This window comes from Meriones unguiculatus, chromosome 2 (genome assembly GCF_030254825.1).
Source record: "Meriones unguiculatus strain TT.TT164.6M chromosome 2, Bangor_MerUng_6.1, whole genome shotgun sequence".
In the NCBI taxonomy this organism is placed as follows: domain Eukaryota; kingdom Metazoa; phylum Chordata; class Mammalia; order Rodentia; family Muridae; genus Meriones; species Meriones unguiculatus.
The window spans coordinates 115,869,431-115,889,966 of record NC_083350.1 but is presented as its reverse complement, the minus strand read 5'-3'; the positions used below and the strand labels follow the sequence as shown (position 1 = coordinate 115,889,966).

The window sequence follows — 20,536 nt, the reverse complement described above, 5'->3', positions numbered from 1 at the left end:
GGTACTTTTAGCTCTAGCCCATTGGTCTAAGAAAGATGTGAATATATTTATCCACATTTTTAGCAAATAGACAAGGCATCTCCAATCATAAATGAATGAGACGGGACTTTCTTTAACACATATAGCCTCAAATATTTTAGAGTTTTTTTTTTTAATCCCTCATTTAAAAAAATTTAATGATATCCAAATGATTATATTACCTAAATTATGCCTGTGTACAATGAACAAGAGAGCAAAAACAGCCACGTTTATTTTAGCCTTCAAGTCCTATTGTGCTTATGGTGTTACTTGAATGATTTTGTATTATTTATGTGTCCCTTTCTACGACAGAAATTGGGTACATTTCCTTATGCCTTTATGGAAGACACTGACCTATTATGTTCTGGGGGCCTTGGAGTCTGGAAAAAGCAATGGTAGCAGTAAGTTTACTTCATAGTCCCTCCATAACTAGGATATCAGACTGTAACGTCACAGTAGGCCAGTCTATGAAGAGACTGTGCTCAGAGGCATGAGTCCTCAAGTTGATCACTAGTTCCCAAACTCCCCTATGAATATCACCCCCGCCTTCAGTAGAGGAAAGCAGCTGATCAAGCCCCACTTCTGCAGTTGGTACTCTATTTACAAAGCTGTTTTGACATGAGAAAACAATGCCACTTAAATATTTATAATAAATAATATCCTGGGTGCATATTAATCAATGGTGTCCTTACTCAGGGTTCAATTCCTTTAGTGTGATATATGGCATTGTTAGTTGCTTCTTTTATGACTATTATTGGTGAAATAGATGCTGCTCGTCTACAGTCACTATTTTGCAAAGTAATTTTGTAAATATAATACAATTTCTAGAAAACGTTGTACTGTTCTAAATCACTAATACGATACTGGAATATTTTCATTCATCTCGCAAAACTAGTGTTGGAACGGCATTTGTTTGTTTTGTATTTCTGTCATTGCATTTTTTTGTACACTGGTCTGAAATTATAACCAATAACCCTTTTAATAATTAAATGGAGCAATAGGCTGCATGCTGTCCTATGATATTTGAAAACTCCCTAACTTCAGTAACATAGAGCCATCCAAAGAGCTGAGATGTCATATGCAGATTTGTGTTTTCTTCACTCCGTCTTTTGCTCTTTGATTTCTCTCCCACTGCCAAGCCCATTTTCAAAGTTCAGGCTTCATCATCTAGATCCTGAAAGCCACATTCTGTGACTTTTGCCTTAAATTCTACTTGCCAGTAGTCATGTGATGTGGACCACGCTCTTTGTCAAAATCAAATAAAGACCTCACTAATTAAAAAAACTTAAATGAGATAATTAAATGATAAATTCTAATAGTGTGAATATCCACTAATCATTTTTCATAGTTATGTTGTGGTGTAATCTGACAAATTCTGAGGTTCATGTACCTGCTCTTCATGGTTACCTTGTTACTGTGAATAGCTACAGCAAAATTAAGGTGTGTAAAATGGTAGTCAATATTTTACAAACCAACAGTGTTATACTATTCTGACCAGGAAATTACCAGGCTCTAGGACTGGACAGTGAGTTATCATAGTCTTGGAAGCACTGGGCAGAGACATGTGGTGAGATGTTCTTACTAGGTAGAAACATTGCAAATCTAAGGCTGGGATTCTTTGAGGGCTTTTTTTTGAGATCTCAGCTCCTTTAAGGTTACAAAGACTCTACAGAGCCAGCTGGATTTCTTCTAGTCTCTAGAGCAGTGTTTCTCAACCACACAAATACTGCAACCTTTTAATACAGTTCCTCATGTTGTGATGACCCCAACCATAAAATTGCCTCATTGCTACTTCATAACTAATTTTGCCCCTGTCGTGAATCATAATGTAAATATCTGATCAGTGACCTCACAGGTTGTGACCCACAGGCTGTGCTCTAGAGACACCTAAAGCACAAAGCTAATTTGTCCAGGTGCTGCATCACTGTCAGCTTACAATCCTAGAGGTTTCTTGATACCTTTGCAACAGAGCAGCCAGAGGACCTGTCACTTGGCGACGATGGTTGCCAGGATTCTGATGGTCCTAGCACAACCTGCCTCAGAGGCATTTTTAAATAAAGTTTAAACTGAACTCAAGTGGAAATAGACAGATAGAAAATTTAAATCACTTTGAACAGAGTTCAAGATTTTCTACCTTATGTGCTGCTGTCACGTCTTAATTTTTATTTAACACTTATGCTTTTAGGAAACTCATCCATACTGTGATATACTTAAGCAACTATTGAGTACTTACTATAATGGTTTCAACATTAATTGAAGTTTTTTTTTTTTTTTTTTTTTTGAGCAAGTCTTTGACTGTGACACTTCACATAGTATGATGTCAAACACACCAAAACATACTGGTTCTCAAGGTGGCACAGACTTGGGGGCCTTCAAATTTTTATATGGACTAGGCCAAATGATGGTATATCCAGACTCACCTTTCAGCTAATACACTTAGCATGGAGACACAGATGGATGGGAAAGATGACCCTGACCCACATAAGACCCGCATTCCTGTGCAAGGATAGAAGCATGATAATCAGGAAATGATGGTTGTTAGTTACAGAAAATGCATTATTGTGAAAACCAGGGGGAAAGTGCTTATGAGAGGAAGTGATTGGATTATGGGGAATGAGAGAATAAGGATAGATCATGCCCACTGAGTAAATTGCTGTGATTTATAAGAGAAAGGGTATAGTGATATCTTGGCCCATTAGTGACTAGATTCATTTCACAAACAATCCTAAATCAGAATGTGACAGTTTACAGGGAGACAAACAATGTCTCCCAAAGATGCTTGTAACTTACGGAGCTTTCAAACTGGTAGAGTTTGAGCTCCTCATAACTTTACCACTCTTAGCTTCCTTTATGTTAGTGCTTAGAATTCCTAAAGGTTATTTTGTATTTTCTTTTCATGAGACTACAATAATAGATCACCACACACTGTAGCCAGAGAAGAAAATAATGCGGGTGTACCTTATCAAGCATTTTTGGAATTTACCTAAAAGCCCTTGAGATATTTGAGTGCTTATATAATTTGAAAGATGATAAAATAATTAAATGCTTGATTATAAAGACTGATTTTTGATATTCTAAATATTTCTTTTATATCTCCTGTGAATTAAATATTTTTCATTTCTTTATGTAGACTACATATTGTTATATTCAAATACTATGCTCATTTATATGTTACTTGCATTTATTTGCATTTAACAGCTTTAATTTCTAATCTTTCATAGCTCTAGTTGATGAAACTTTTCATAAAAATAATTATCATAGGTTGCTTTTGTGTAAAACAGGCAATTTTATCATTAAATTTACTGAAAATGCAAATGTAGTTTAGGGTGATTTTTGTTTTCTTAAGAAGAAAGAAACTATGAAAGAAGGACTGCAGAGATTTCAAGAAATGACATTTTAGCACAGATCAGCAAGAGACTGAATAGATTGTTTTAAAAATGTTTGATCAGTGTATGGAACATAAAATATTTAATTGTGTGGGTGGGTGGATGTGTCATGAGTGATTTCTGAATGTCATGTTTCTCTCTGCTCTACTTGAGGTAGCTGGCACTCCCCGGTGAGTGCTTTGATTGTTTTCATTAAAGAAATGATTGCAGGGTTGACATTTCACAGTAAGATATGAAAAGTCAAAGGGAGGCATTTTGCTTCTTTCTGAGAGGCTATACCAATGTACTGGTGAGTGAAGGTCATCCTGGGAGAGAGTTCTTGGTCTGACCTTAGCTGAGACTTAAGGATGCATACTGGGACCAAGAAGATGTAGAAGTATCCTTTTGAAAGTATTTCTAAAGCCAAGTTACCATCAATATAGAAACAAAACTCAAATCACCATGTTTAAGCCAGAAAAATTCTCAATAATTGCTCATGATGTCAGGACAACAGTAAAGAGAGGAACTTGTCTGATGAGCACCTGTCTTAAAATGCATCCCAGCAGCTCTGAGCTTGGGCATTTCATAGAAACAAATCAGCTAGGTTATAGAGATTCTTTTTCTCTTTTGATCTAATTGAGTCAGGGGGTAAGAAGGACATGAAGCCTCCATCCTTCGTGAGTGGGGTTAAGGTCCCTGTAAGAGAGACCTCATAGAGCATTCAATAAACTTGCCCTTCTGCTTGTGAGCATGTAAAGACATAACGCTTCAAATATGAAGTAATATCTAACGTGCTCTCTTCTACTTCATGACATTGATCTATGATGTTTGGCTTATTTTTTCCCAGGAGATTCTAAAAAGACTCTAACACTAGCCTTGAAGACTCTGAATCTTCAAGCCTTCATTTCCTCTTTCCTTTTCAGTCAATTTATAAGCAGGTTTTATTTTGTACTTCACTGCTATTATTAAAGTAAGTCAATATATTTCATGGATTGAATTTGTCAGGCAAATTCCACACTATGTTCTATGCTGCTGTGCCTGATGCTAGATAACTAATAAAGATTCTGTATTTATTTACTCAATAGCTCTAGAGGATGGGAAGTGAAAAGTAAAAGCACCAGGATATCTGCTCATCTGGCGAGGTTTGCATTCTCAGAAGAGAAAGAATGCTATATCCTCTCAGGATAGAAGGTGAAGGGCAAATTAACTGAATGCTCTGTGAAGCTTCTTGTATATGGTCCTTAAACTTACACGAGATATGAGGAGCTCTCATGACTTCATCACCTTTTAAAGGCCATGATCCACAATACCATTGCTTTATTTGCTCAAAAGCCTAAATTTTAGAGGAGAACATACAAAACCTAGGGATGCCATAAATACCTATCTGGTATTGAAATAAACTTGGGTCTCCTTAGAACATATTTATTCAATTGTGCTGCATGCACCAGTCTTACTGATGGCATCTCTCTATATAAGGAATTGCCTAAAATTTTAAGTCATTTTTCCAGAGGTCTTGAAATCCAACATCATGGTACCAGCCGATTTTATTGTTAATAAACTTGATGTAATTCATATCAAAACATTTAGTTCTCCTCAGCTGAGTTTACTGAACAAAACCTCCATTTCTCAAATGTGCCATCTTATTATTTTTTAAAAATAATAGTAAGTCCAAATTCTTCAGTGTAGAGATCAAACACTTTATAACTAGGTTCCAAAGTTACTCTTTGGGGATTATTCATGCTCTTTAATTCCATGATCACTACTTTCCCTGTGACAGCTCTGTTTCCTGAATTTAGAGAGTCTGTGTCTTTTCTGTACTGTGTATCTCTGTTGGCAGCTTTATGGACTTTAAGGGCTCGTTTCAGGAGTAATATAGCTGTAGCCTTAGCAGAAGAGAGCCTAGACAGCAATATCTTGATGTTTTGATGTACAAGAATGGAGAAGAGTATTAAATCATATTAATGTGTTGGCTACTTTTCTGTCAGCTAGATACACGCTGAAGTCATCTGAGAGGAAGGAACCTCAATTAAAAATATACCTCCATAAGTTTCAGCTCGAGGGCATTTTCTTAATTAATGACTGTTGGGGGGAGGGCCGAGCCCATTGCAGGCAGTGTCATCCCTGTGCTAGTGGTCCTGAGTTCTTCCTATAAGAAACCTGGCTGAGAAAGTCATGAGGAACAAGCTACCAGAGCCTCTGCATCAGCTCCTGCCTCCAGGTTCTTGCCCTGTTTGAGTTCCTGTCCTGACTTCATTCTAAGATAAATATCAGTATGGACGTGTAAGCCAAATTGTTTCCTCTTCCAACTTAATTTGGTCATGCATTTCATCACAGCAATAAAAGCCCTAACTAAGACATTTAAACATGGAAAAGGATGTGTGGAATAATAAATAGAATGGAGTTAAGAAAGGCAGTTATACAGGACTACAATCTGTTTCTAGATTGATTTGGGTCTTTGTTGCTTTGCTCTGACTCCTGAGCACAAAAGTCCCACTAACTCTGCTCATCTGAGTTCCAAACCCTCATCATCATCCAAGGCCTTACATTACTCCTGCCTTCTTTGATTCTTTACCTCAGTTGTCAGCTCCACTTATGTTAGGAAATTTACCATTGCTCTGTCATGCTAGGTTATTTGTATACCTAATTAGTCCTTGCATTTGCTCTTTTCTTCATTATATCTCATTATTTGACACTATAGTACCAAATTCTAAATCAGCTACTTCGACATTTTTGGTTTTTAAGCTTAAAATGCTCTTAAATATAGATATGGCAGTGAAACTTAGGTCAACGGTTTTATTGTTCTAACAAGACTGTACAGTTTGTTACTCTCCATATATTAGAAATCACTTAAGGAAAGTGATGTCTCCTCCTTATTTTATATTTTCTTAGAATGCACTCATTAGTACATGATTAATAAGGAGTTTTATTTTATATGTAAAAGCTTAAATCGGAACAATTGGCTAGAGTCCCTGGGCCCACCAGTGTTCCTACATTTATCCCATGTCCAAGCCTCCTCAGCATTCTCCTCTCCCCTCTAATTCTAGTTGTTTCAAAAGCTGAAAACTCCCAGGGCTTATTTCAGGAAATCTCCTAAATCATGGTGGATCATGACTCTAACTGCAGTGTATGTGTTTAATAAAGACCAGAATGAATGCACCACTATATCTTACACCTCTCACTGAAAACATAAAAACAATGCAATTTGCATTCACATGGTGATATTTTAAACAATGCCAACATTTTATACTCGTTATCATCTGTAACTATGATTTTTACCTCTTTCAATAATCAACTGTTCCTGACTCTTTAAACAGCTGTGCCAATTATTTGATTTTAAATAAAATATTTACTTATGCAAATAATTATGGTAATGCTTTTTTCAAAATGTTATGTCAAATTTAAATGTCATGGGTTATGATTTTAATTATTTTTATGCAGAAGTCATTTATGTATAGTAACTAGTTTTTAAAAATCTAGTCTTATGAATAGCCTTTAGTATGTTTGTGATCTGTAAATGAATGTAAAATTAATTCATTGTGACTATCCATTTTTCATGGTCTTTCCTTTTATACTGTATCAGGTACTAACTAATGTAGCAGAGTAATTGATTTCCCATTGTTGTAGCTCCCGATGGTCCTCCTGAAAATGTGCATGTGGTTGCAACGTCCCCCTTTGGTATCAATATCAGCTGGAGTGAACCTGCTGTCATAACTGGACCAACCTTCTACCTGATTGACGTCAAGTCGGTAAGGCATGTCTTGCCTTCTCTGAAGGGCAGCATAGATCAGAGTTCACTATGCAGATGATTTAGAATGAGTCTCTGCTATTGTACCATCATCCTTATATCTTAGACAGACTGTTTAACATAGGCAGTTACTAATGTCTCGATAACCCTTGCTTTAATTCAATGCTTATTGCACTTATTTTCAGAGCAAATGTGACATATATTGAAAAGTTGATAAACTTGATTCAAAATAGAGGGAAACAGTCTTTTCGTGTAGAATGAGAAGTAAGAGGCATTCAGGAAGCAATATCCAGGATAAGGTCTAAAAAGGTAACGTTTGAAAAAAAATTTCAGAGAGCATAAAGGAGAAGTGAGAAAAGTTGTCAAAGAATAAGTGACCTTTCTTTTTTTCCAAAACCAAATAATACAACCATCCCATGTTCTGGTATTCAAATGTTGCACCGGGAAATGAAGTTAGACCCATGTTTTGGATACTGGGTTTTATGTTCTTGATGCCATATGAATAATTGAAACAGTAGTGTGATAAGATTTCTTTATAATCACACTGGCAGGCTGGTCACTTGCTTAGATAGTTGTTATTCTGTGTTTGAGATGCAGTCTGGTTTGGGGGTAGGAAATTGTAAGAATAAATGGGGGGGGAAATAAGATAAAAGCAGAAGAAATACAGCAAAGATTCCAGATGAGAAATAATTTAAGTCTATGAGATTGTTGGAAACTCCACTAACACCTGATGGTGAGTGAGGAGATGAATCAAGGATGATTGTAAGATGTGCTACTTGGAAAGCTACAAGAGGGAAAAGTTCTGGGAAGCACAATGTAGACAATGAGTTTGAGGAGCCTGCAAACGATTCTTTCGCACGGAGCCGTTTTAGCAGAACTGCATACAAGTGTAAATCTCACAGGAGAGAAATTGTTACTTACTATAAAATAGCTTATAATTCGAGGGGCCAATGGGACTAACTATAGAAGAGGTAAATATATTAATTCTACAAAGGAGAAACTTCTGTCTCAAAAGCCCTGCTACTATTAAAATCAAATGATATTTTACTCTTTTCTCCCACACAACCTTCAGTTTTGTTTCTTTTTTTTTTAAGAGTGTGTATGTGAAGATCTTAATACATTAGCAGATAAAAATAAATAATACGAATACCCTGGGAATAGTGTTTCATGCAAATTATAGAAAGACTACTATGAATGATTCTGCATGAAAAATTAACATCCTTTGGGTTTTGTTTATGATTAAAGGAAAAAGAATCAAAAGTTTTAGGATGGTTTTGTAATCTCATTGTTACTGCCTTCTTCCTGATGTCAAAGATGAGAAAGTGGGAGAAAGGAAAGCAGGATAGCAAGATATATAGGCACAGATACTAACTCAGTTAATTCTACTAGAAATTCTTTAATGTATTTTGTGGTTTTTAATTAAAATTTTTATATTAATTATAGTTTATTTACTTTGTATCCCAGCTGTAGCCCTCTCCTTTAATCCCTCCCAATTCCACCCTCCCTCCCTCATCTCCTCCCTGCCCCTCTCTAAGTCCACTGATAGGGGAGGTTCTCTTCCCCTTCCATCTGACCCTAGCTTATCAGGTCTCACCAGGACTGGTGGCAATGTCCTCTGTGGCCTAACTAGGCTGCTCCTCCCTAGGCGGGGTGTGGGGTGGGGTGGTCAAAGAACTAGCCACTGAGTTCATGTCAGAGACAATCCCTGTTCCCCTTACTAGGTTACCTACTTGGATACTGAGCTGCCATGGGCTACATCCAAGCAGGGTTTCCAGGTTATATCCATGCATGGTCCTTGGTTGGAGAATCAGTCTCAGACAAGCCCCTGTGCCCAGATATATTTGGTCCTTGTGGAGCTCCTGTCCTCTCCAGGTCTTACTAACTTCCTCTTCTTTTATGTGATTCCCTGCACTCTGCCCAAGATTTGACCATGAGTCTCAACATCTGCTTTGATATACTGCTAGGTAGAGTTTTTCAGAGGCCCTCTATGGTAGGTTCATTTTGTGACTTTTTAAAGTTACTTTTATTCTCTAACTTAAATAATATTTAAATGACTTCTATACTCTAGAACAAGAATAGTAAATGGAAGTTTGGCTTTCCCGTAGCTCACCTTCTAGTGGCCCACATGTCAGTATAAACAATTATATTATATTATATTATATTACTCCAGTTAAAGACTGGAGTCATAACGATAAGTGGTACTAAATAAATACTCATATTTTTGTATCATGGGTATTGTGGTTGATTAATAGAATTTGTATGCTGAAAGGTTTTCTACCATTTTAGAGAAATGTGTTATCTCTTTCCACTGCTTTTTGTAATGAATGAGGTTATTTTTGGCCGAAATCCTGGTTATTTATTAGCTTTTTAATGTGTTTCTCACAGCAGTATCTTCTTTAAGTTAAAGGCTCTTACAAACCAAAATTTAAAGCAACAATTGAGTGACTCCAAGTTCATTTTTCAGTGTTTCAAAATATGGGCAAGGCAAAAATGATCTTCAAAGGGCTAACCACACATAAAACCTGTAGTGCTTAGTACAGCTACCTGTAATTAACATGCTTTGAAGGATTATGAGTTTTCTCAGGAAAAGTCCTTCCAAATTTGTTGTTGTTGTTGTTGTTGTGTGTGTGTGTGTGTGTACATGCACATGGAGGTCATAGGTCAACATTGGCGTCTTCTTCAAGTCACTTTCCACTAAACTTGTAATTGGCAGTGTTGTTGGGCTGTTTGGACAGTAGAGATCTGCCTGCTTTTGTTCTCCTACCCCAGTGCTAGGATAACGGATGTGGTCTGCCCCACCAGACTTTTAAATAGATGCTAGGAATCTAAGCTAAGGTCTCCATGCCTATACAGCAAGCACATATACATGAAGCCATCAGCACAAGGCCCTTGTATTACTTACTTTAGCCATATTTAATGAGCAAAACTTTCATCAAAGATAAACTGTATTTGAACAAAACACGAAGCCACATTTAATATACCTAATGATAGTCATTTGTGCTTGTGTTTTAATTATGATGTCTATAACTAGTTTGTCCATAGCTATTTTTATGCATAAAGGTGATAGGTTAGAAGTTTTTGATCCTTAATTATAAACAAAATTTTGAAATGAATATGCACACAATAACAATTAGTGAAAAAAGAGGCTCAAGAAGAATGAATGTTTAGAGGGGTATGTAGAAGGGCTTGAAGTGAAGAAAGGCACGGGAAAAGAGATTGTATTATAATCTCAACATAAAAATATTTAAAAAAATAAGGGGGGAAGTTAATATGACCTAGAGAGGACAAGAGTTCCACAAGGACCAAATATATCTGGGCACAGGGTCTTTTATGAGACTGTTTCTCCAAACAAGGACCATGTATGGATGCAACCTAGAGCCCCTGCTCAGATGTAGCCCTTGGTAGCTCAGTATCCAAGTGTGTACCCTAATAAGGGGTACAGGGAATGTTTCCTACATGAACTCAGTGGCTAGCTCTTTGACTCCCTTCCCTCCCCCCAGGGAGGAGCAGCCTTGCTAGGCCACAGAGGAGGACTTTGCAGCCAGTCCTGAAGTCACCTGATAAACCAGTTTCAGATGTAAGGGGAGGAGGGTCTCCCTTATCAGTGGACTTGGAAAGGAGCAGGGAAGAGATGAGGGTGGGAGGGTAGGATTGGGAGGGAAAGAGGGAGTGGGATACAGCAGATACAAAGTTAACAAACTGTAACTAATATTAAAAATAAAAATTAAAAAATTTTTGAAAAAGAAAACAGAAAAAGAAAAAATTAAAATGGCAGAATATCTGAGTGTGCCTTTCAAAAGGAAAGCACCTTCTCAAAATTATGGTTCAGTTAGAAAGTACATAAAGATAATTTAAATATCTATACCTTCTGAAATATGTTTTAGTGTATATTTTAAGAGTATTTTTTAATCTGATATTCTGATATACATCAGACATATTCGTTGTAAATTCTCAAGAAAGTAATGTTACTAATCTTATCACATGAGTAGAAAGTAAGACAGCATAATTTGCTTGTCAAATGAAATCAATTGAAAGCTGGGTGATTGAGTACCAAAACCTGTATGTTCTCTTCTATAAACTATAGAAATAGAAAATAGTTTTATTGACTCCAAAAGTAAATTCTTATTCAGTTGATAGGTTGGTTGATTATTTTCTCTGAATTTCAACTATTAAAATGATTGCAAATGAATTAATTGCTTACAATACTTTTGGCTTCTCAGAGCAATCTGCTTTCAAAGGAAAGGAATAAATATTGGCCGTATTCACAGGCCTATAGCTTTGGGTTGTTGTCTTCCTTAACAGTTAACGACTTCTTCCCATAGGTAGATAATGAAGACTTTAATATGTCCTTTGTGAAGTCAAATGAGGAAAACAAAACAATAGAAATTAATAACTTAAGAGTATTTACAAGGTACTCCGTGGTGATCACTGCATTTATTGGAAACTTGAGTGGGGCGTATGCAGAAGGAAAGTCAAGTGCTGAAATGATAATTACCACTTTAGAGTCAGGTAAGAAGTATTTCACACGGTTCCTAACAATTGACTGAGTAGTAGCTGCTGATCTTCTTTACAGCTGCTCATACTCTTCTTGAGAAAGGATGTGTACTATGAGACATTGATGGTGCATTTAAAAAAATCAAAATAAATGACGGTGCAGTTGACAAAGAGGCAAAGAGGGATGTGTAGAGTATTTGATCCTTGTAAATACAGAACCAAATTAATTGTGCCCCACTGTCCTTTTTCGTATTTATCAAATCTCCTCTCCTAGAAATTGAATTACTGTGCTCAAGAGGTAATTTTTCTAAATGTTTTCAGCTAACAATGCTTCATCTAAAACTTCATTTAGGTCATTTTTGTCCTGGTATTTTTATGAAAATTGACTGATAATTTTAAGTAATCTGGTATTAAAAGCCAGGTCACATATATTATAATTGTTTTCATAGTCACATGACCTGCTACATTGTGCGATTATTTGAGAAATGTCTGGATCCATACAGACTTCCTCTAGTTCTGTGGACAATGTCTGAATGAATAAAAGCCTTGTGAAAGGGGAGGAAGTGAGTGTGGAGCGTGAGTCCCCCAGGGCTGCTTGCCTGCCTTCTTCAGACTCCTGATGTTCTTTGCCACCAGATATGTCACGGGAAATATCAGGTGAGGGGGTGTCTTGCTATGGTCTGTTTGTTGCTGTCTCTGAGGTACGTAGAGGAGGTAAAGAATTTTTCAGCCTCTTTCCTATGCTACATTTTTCAATATTTGCTGCAAAAAAGTTGACTCCAGTTTGCAGGGTACTTTTTCTCTTCCTATTCTGAGACTCCATTTGTTTCTGTTTCACTGCCAGCTATCAAAGGGATCATCTTTGTTTTGATTTTGCTTTTCACATTTCTTCCTCACACTTTTCTGTGAAGGAGGAGTTGCCGAATAAACTTGCACGTATACTACAAGGCATAGCTTGTCAAATCTTACTAGTCTAGCTTGCCCTAGGACAACATTTCTCAACCTGTGGGTCCTCGACCCCCACAGGACTCACATATCAGATATCTTGCCTATCTGATATTTACATTACGATTCATAACAGTAGCAAAATTATACTCATGATGTGGCAACAAAATAATTTTATGGTTGGTGGTCACCACAACATGAGGACTTATATTCAAGGGTCACAACAGTAGAGAGGCTGCGATCACTGCTCTAGGAGGTAATTAACAGCACTGCATTAAAAATGAAAAGAAAGAAAAAAAGCCCCAAACCTTAAGTTTCTGAGAATAGAACTTATTATGTAAAGCCGTGGTTAATTTGGGAATGGGAAATATTGCCAACATTGGGAGAATTCCTTGCCATATCCAGCTTCAAGCCTGATCCTGAATTTATAGAAATACTTCCTATTAAAAAAGCATATATTTCTTAAAAATTGTAAATGTATAAAAAGCAAGTGGGAAAATGTCTGTTTAAACCAAGCTAAGCTTCATTTTGTGTATAAAACTTTCTACTTAACATGGGATATTTCGCAAAATGATGTAAATTTCTGCTTGCCTTTTTTCCCCTCACTATTTATGTACATTTGAGAGGTGCTGCAGGATTCTATACATAAAGGAGGTTGAAGTTAACAATGCTTGAGAGTCTGCACTGTGAGGCCTCATCTTAAGTCTTCCTCAGTGGAAATTTTGACTGAAGAGAGAATGTTTCCATATCACTCAGATCACAATAGATGTGCAAATTCATTTTGATGGTTTGATGTAAAGAACAGCAACACCGCCATCTTGAAACAAAGTCTTCTCATGTTTTAATTTCTTAACTTCTTACAAAGAGTGACATACTAAGCTGTTTCTTTTTCTTTTTTTCCAGGTGCCCATACTTCTTTCTTTTTTAAAAAATTTTTATTATTAGTTACATTTTATTGACTCTGTTTCTCAGCTATATCTCCTCTCCCTCATTCCCTCCCAACCCCACCCTCCCTCTCTCATCTCATCAGCTGTTTCTTTTTTGTGGGTGTTTTTTTCTGTTTTAGTAAGAGAGTATTTTATCGGCAGAGAGTATTAACTAAGAACACAGACTAGCGGGTTTCATTGTGACAATTTCCCACATGCATATACTTGGATCAAACACAACTTTTTTAACCTCACCTTCCTGGTTGCCCTCTTTTTTTTTTTAGAATGGTCTTCTAAAAGAAAAACAAAACAAACAAAACACTTTTTCTTTAAATTTTTAAATCAGTTCTTTAAGGATTTCATACAATGATTTTTGATCACATTTACTTCCGTATTCTTCCTCCACACACCCGCTTTCCTTTTTTGCCCCAGTTTTCTACCCCTATCCTATCATGGCCAATTTGTGTGGCCCAAATATTCTTGGAGATGTGTCATTCCACTAGAATGTACTCAAACTTATTTTGACCCACAATTTTAAAGAAAACGGTTCTTATTTTTTCACAGCAGCTAAGTGTTGCCAATGGGTCCATGGTTAAGGTGGGACTCTGTGTCCACCTACCCTATTCATGCTGTAATTTTTGGCCTGCTCTGAGATTTTACAAGTCTTGTACACGCTTTCACAAGCAGTTTGAGTTCATGTGTGCAACCGTCTTGCTGTTTTAATTTTGATAAAATGAACTTGAAAATTACAAGCTTCAACAATTAATGAATTCAATTTGAAAACTGTCAAAAGACATAAAGAGACATTTCATCCATCAGGAGGTATGGTTAGCAAATAAACATGCAATAAGATAAATTTTCAAGACCATCAGTCCTAGCTACATGCAAATTAAATCCACAAATTCATGTAAATATGCATGTACCAATATAGAAATAAGTAATAATTTTGAAAGCATTCATAGTACCAAATGGTGGCAAAAAATGTAAACTGAACTCTGACACTTGGCAGTGGGAATAAAAAGTAATATAGACACATGGGAAACTATTTTGCCAGTCTCTTATAAAATTAAACATGTACTACTCATTTGGCCAAATAATTAATAGTCAACAATGATCATAAATAATCAAAAACTTATGTTATACATTTATGGATAGTAATGTCAGCCTTACTAATCATAAAAAACCTATAAATTGCAAAGTTGTCTTTCCGTGTTAAAGAAATCCTTTTAAGCTACAAAATAAAACACTTCTTTGTGACAAACAGGGCCGCTGCCCTTTTCTTCTGTGGTCGGAGACTGCAGCTGAGAAGACAACTCTTGTCACCAAGAGTACTGACCAGAAAGGACGCCATGCAAGGGACCCACGTGTTGGAAGGAAAGGACAAAATCGTACAAGCCATTCTTTGCCTTCCATGTGTTCACCATGACACCCACACGGATCTCCCATCAGGAAAATAGAGAAATACTGTGTTTTAGATGACAAAGTATTGATAGAAATAAATCTTAGTTTACCTCAGAGCCATTGCATTATCTTCATGCTGAAAACGATGAGACAACAGCGATGAGGAGCAATTGCTGTCACAGGGAGGCATGTGGCAAAGCACGAAGGCGTAGGGGGTTAGAGCTTCTTTAAGTGATGGGCTAGTTCTTTCTTTTCCACAGCGGCGAATACTGGAATCTATATATGGCTTATGATCTATAAAAGTAATTCACACACCAAGCCATGAGCAAAGTGATGAAATAAGAGTAATGCCTTTTGTCTTGCTGGCAACATTGTGTCAGTGCCTTGTGTCTAGCTTGATGCTGAAAAAAGCCATAAGCCATGTCACTGCTGGGATCTCCATGAAGGCTATGCGGGCCTCTGTTCCTCTTGTGACAAATTTCTGTGGATCTGTGTTATTTTTCAATAAAACTATTGAAAAGTTAAGGAATCACATTCTGTGTAATTCTCTGGAGTTGGACTGAGATGCAAGGGAAGTGCTGGATTTAATCCTCACTACTTAAGCACGGAGCACAAACACAAAGAAAACAGACAAACCGAAGTATCCCTGAAATTTCTAGGAAGTGAGGTCATTGCTTGACCATTTTTCTTGTTTCATTAATACATGATTTATATAGTATGTACAATTAGTCTTTTAAAACACAAATTTGAAGGAAGTACATTTTATACTGAGATATATAACATAGGTGCTATGCAAATATAACATAATACATTTGAAAATTATAATTGTCAACATTTTTTTTTTAGTGCCCAAAGACCCGCCTAACAATATGACATATCAGAAGATACCAGATGAAGTAACAAAGTTTCAGTTAACGTTCCTTCCACCTTCTCAACCCAATGGAAATATCCAAGTCTATCAAGCATTGGTTTACCGAGAAGATGATCCTACTGCTGTCCAGATCCATAACCTCAGCATTATCAAGAAGACAGACACATCTGTCGTGGCAATGTTAGAAGGACTGAAGGGTGGACATACATACAACATCAGCGTAAGCAGTCATAGCTTTTCACTGTTAGCTACCGTCTAAGCCAGTTCTTAGAGGAAGCACTCAAAAGTACTGCGCTTTGCTTGCACACCACATTCCAGCCTGTTTTCTGCTAAAACATAACAGGCACTATCAACTAAGAACCTTGTGCAAGAATAGCGAGCACCCAGAAATAAAGAAGGAAGAAAATGTACATTAAATATAATAGAGCAGTGACACGCACAGTGACAGCTGCCTGGAAGGAAACTATAAAGGAAATGTGCAAAAGCAAATTTTGAATGAAATGGTAAAAACGGGTCATCCATTGCTCTAAATCCTTTTTTTTTGTTTCTCTTAGTATGTTAACATTAATTTTACAGAGACTGTGAGACATACAAAAACGTGTGTAATTCTACATGCACGATTGATACCCTTATTATTTCATCCCATACTTATTTTGTGTCATACCTTAGGGATAATAAGAAAAAAAAAATGCTTGGATCGAAAAATCACCTTTCAGCATCCAATATTGCAATCCCTAGAATAGATTCCAAACTCAGAGCAATTCTTTTTAATTATCAATTTAGTTATAAGAATATTGTTACTAATATGTAGATATGTAGTTTTCTTCAACTTTGTATCTTATTGAGTGAGGTTCTTGCTGCAATCCCAGTTAAGTAGAACACTTTTTAAAAATATCCATTAGAAGATGAATGGTAACGTGGACCTGAATTCAAATCCTGGTTTCCGTGTCCATCCAGATATCTTTTTGAAATGTGTGACTCAAATGTCTGCAAGTTCCTTGCAAACTGCAATATAATAAACACCTCGGGATATTAAAGTTTATCAAGAATATTTATATTTTAAAAGATTTTCAAGTAACTTTTATGCACCTTGCTATTTTAGAAGTACTGCCTATTTTTCACTCATCAGAACAGTTAAATTTAAAGTTGTATCATTAAAAACATTATCACCTAATTAGAATAGTTACTTCCAAAAACTTACAAATGACACCAAATTTTTTTGAGTTACTTTAACCTCATTTCATCGGATTCATCTACTTAATATAATTATCATATTCCAAATAGTATTATATGTTTAATTCAACAAAAACAATTTAAAAATATTGACATAAGGGATGAGTGGTCCATTATTATATTAAAATGAGTTAATTACAAAGAATCTATTAATACCCTAATTGTCTTTGTTTCATCAGATAGATGGGATGGAGTTGGGGGCTTTGTGTCTCCAGCTTCCTGGCCACAAAGCTAATTGAAAGAATTCGCATTTGTGTAAATCACCCTCTGTGTACACAAACAGAAATGTTTTATGTGTGTATGCTGCGTTATGGAGGCTGTGCATCGGATACTTTGGGGCAGGGGTGAAGAAGGGCATGAAGGCCAACTTTCAGGAGGATGATTTAATACAGGAAAATGGGGCAGCGGGAGGAATTGGGTTTCATCTATGAAGCAAGAAGAAGATCTTGAATATGGATTAAAAGGAGAGCAAAATGTGGAAGCTCCAGAGAGAAGTAACAGATGTTAGGGTAGAGGGAGTGTTGGTGTAGCCTGCTGGTGGTTTTCTACTCTGTTCTTCCTGTGGTTCAAATGGCAGCAGAGCCTTCCTTGTCCTTGAGATAGGGACCTTTGGGCCAGTTAATATTTAGTCTCAGGATTTAGTACCAGAATATCAATTATAAGAAATTCTTGATTGCATATATATGGTATTAAATGGATTTGAGAGAATATGATTAACCGGCAGCATACAATTTTTTTTCTTTAACAGAGATCATTTTAAAAATTGTTAATAACCATGTTCACTTACACTTGCCTAGAAAGGATTGGAGCAGTGATAAAAACCTTTCTTTGTTCCAGGTTTATGCTATCAACAGTGCTGGCGCCGGGCCAAAAGTGCAGATGCGAATAACCATGGATATTAAAGGTATAAACGAGCCGCCTTCCATCAAATTGTTGTTTTCTTAACCAGATGGTGATTGTAATCTGAATCATGCACAGGAGGCTAACCTTTACATGATGCATATGTGTGTGATATGCACACATTAAGGAACAATGTATATTATTATTAAGCAGTATGTAATTAAAATTGTAGTTTAAACATGTGAATGAGGACACTAATTATTGTTGAACAGAATGCCTGTCCTAAAGGTTGTCAATTAAACTTTATTTTTGTGGCACCATTGAGAGATTTTTTTTTAAAGATTGAAGTTTGAATAAGTAACTTCCAAACAACAAATATGCATATCTATCTCTCTATCTCTCTCTATATACACACATACACATATGCAGACATATACACACCTGTAAGAAGAAATGAAACCTGCAGATGCATTAAAAATACTGTTTTGGGGGATGTTTTATGTTCATTCATAGCAAAATATTAAATGTTATGGTATCTTAGAAATTATTCTAAAAATATCTACCAATGTTAAAAATATCTGATGCACTTGAGGGATAGATTGGTAGATAAAGTCTTTGCTACACAAGTGTAATGACCGAAATTCAAACTCCCAGATCCCACGTAAAGCTCAAGCAGGTAGAGTGTCTGCCTGTATTCCAGCACTCTGGTGGCAGGAGTGGAGGAACTCTGGGACAAGTTGGCTACCAAGAATAGCCGGATTCTTCATGTCCCGAGTGAAAGAGTGAAGAATGGTCAAGGAAGACGTGCACCATCAACTTCCGGCTGCGTCATGACTGCACACACTGTGCACACGCACCTGCACGCCTGTGCACTACATGCTCACATTACACATACAACCGTGTTGGTGCACATGTAACTTGCACATTTCTTAAATTCTAGTGCTTGGAGTGAATCTCTTCTATAGAAGTAAAAAGCAAAATAAATAAATAAATAAAGTCAAGTGTTTGAGGTTAATTGTTTCAGAAAATGCTGAAAACTCTAAGAAAATTAAATTCTTGTCCTTGGACGGGCGGTTGAAGAAATAGTATGCACTGTAGCACAGGCTGTGGTCATTAAGAAGTGTAGTTAGCACTTTACCTCTGTCTAGGAAAGACTCACACAGAAAAAAAAAATACTCAGGATAATTCTAATGCATGATGTATCCATACTACAAAACTCAACAGCAAAATTTCATTATATATGAGTCTGAAATTTTATCTGATAACGTGAACGTTAAACAAAAATAAGGTAGACTATTATCCAGGGGTCTGACATGGATTAATAGAAAGAAGGATGCTGCTATGACTAGAATAGAAATGAATCAAAGAGCTAACAAAAAAATAACACAAAAATGTTAGATGTATATCATTTTTAAGATTTATTTGTGACAGCATTTACAAATCGAGTGGTTTAACACAGGGAAAATAGTCACATGCCTGCGAAGTTGCACCTGGGCTTCAGCTTCTCAGGCTCATCTCAGATACGTAATTATATCTTCACAAGATAATAATTATTATATATGTACTGTACCCAAACACAACTGTTTAACTTGGTATTTTCATATGCCATCACGTTTTCTGTTGTTTACCTAAATTAAATGAGAATCTGAAGTTAGTTTTTTCTGTTAAGAAAAACATTATATAATCATATCTTACTGTTTATAGCTCCAGCACGACCAAAGACAAAGCCAGTTCCTATTCGTGATGCCACAGGGAAACTGCTTGTGACGTCAACAACAATTACAATCAGAATGCCAATATGCTACTACAATGACGATCATGGGCCAATCAAAAATGTTCAAGTCCTTGTGGCAGAAGCAGGAGGTATCTCAGATTTCAGTCTACCTTGTCAGATTGTGCAATGCAAATTTCTGAATGGTAAAGAAAGCTCAGCTCAATACTATCAAATAGAGCTGAGTCATGATTCTAACACAACATAACATGATCGTCCAGAGTGAGGTAACACAGACCCAGAAAAATACATATGGTATATATTCACTTATAAGTGGGTTTTAGCTTTATTGTACAGGATAGACATACCACACTGCACATACCCTAAGAAGATAAGTATGTTGGGCATCTTAGGCTTCATGTTGGCCCACTAGTTAGGGGAATAGAGGATATCTCTGACATGGACTATTTTGCCTGCTTTTTAATCAATTCCCCCTGCTGGCATTGTCCTTCCAGGCCACAAAGGAGGAAGACAAACTCAGTCCTCATGTGAATAGATGAGCTGGGGTGGCTGAGAAATAGGGGAGAGGGGATGTGGAAGGGAGCCTGGAACTGGGAGGAGAAGAGAGAGGGGCCTATGACTGAGATGTAAATTGAATTAATTGATTAAAATTAGCTATTATATTAAATATAATATTATCAGTAATTATATTAATAATTTATATCTAAAATATTATACTTAAATGAGGAAAAGCCTAATCAAGATATGTGACATTTATTTATTAGATATTTATTGTGTGTACTGGTTAGACTAATTTGATTTTGGCGAGATAGAGTCTTGATAGCATCTTTGGAAATACGAAAATTAGCGACACCTTGATGATGGCTATTTTCTGTCTACTTTGTAGTAGATTCTCACCATTCCTAATGTGCAACCCTTCAATACAGTTCCTCATGTTGTGAGGACACTCCCCCCCCACAGTAACTT

The 20,536-nt window shown here is 36.5% G+C and overlaps 1 protein-coding gene across 1 annotated transcript in view; it reads left to right on the top strand.

Annotated features, from left to right (window-relative positions):
• The window catches only part of Ptprq (protein tyrosine phosphatase receptor type Q), a 191,558-nt gene that overhangs the window by 117,230 nt on the left and 53,792 nt on the right, over nucleotides 1–20,536 (top strand). Inside the window, exons 27-31 of the mRNA XM_060376921.1 lie at nucleotides 7,008–7,129; nucleotides 11,451–11,637; nucleotides 15,741–15,985; nucleotides 17,836–17,902; nucleotides 19,543–19,701. Of these exons, the coding sequence (XP_060232904.1) occupies nucleotides 7,008–7,129; nucleotides 11,451–11,637; nucleotides 15,741–15,985; nucleotides 17,836–17,902; nucleotides 19,543–19,701 (780 nt within the window). The remainder of the gene's footprint in view (nucleotides 1–7,007; nucleotides 7,130–11,450; nucleotides 11,638–15,740; nucleotides 15,986–17,835; nucleotides 17,903–19,542; nucleotides 19,702–20,536) is intronic.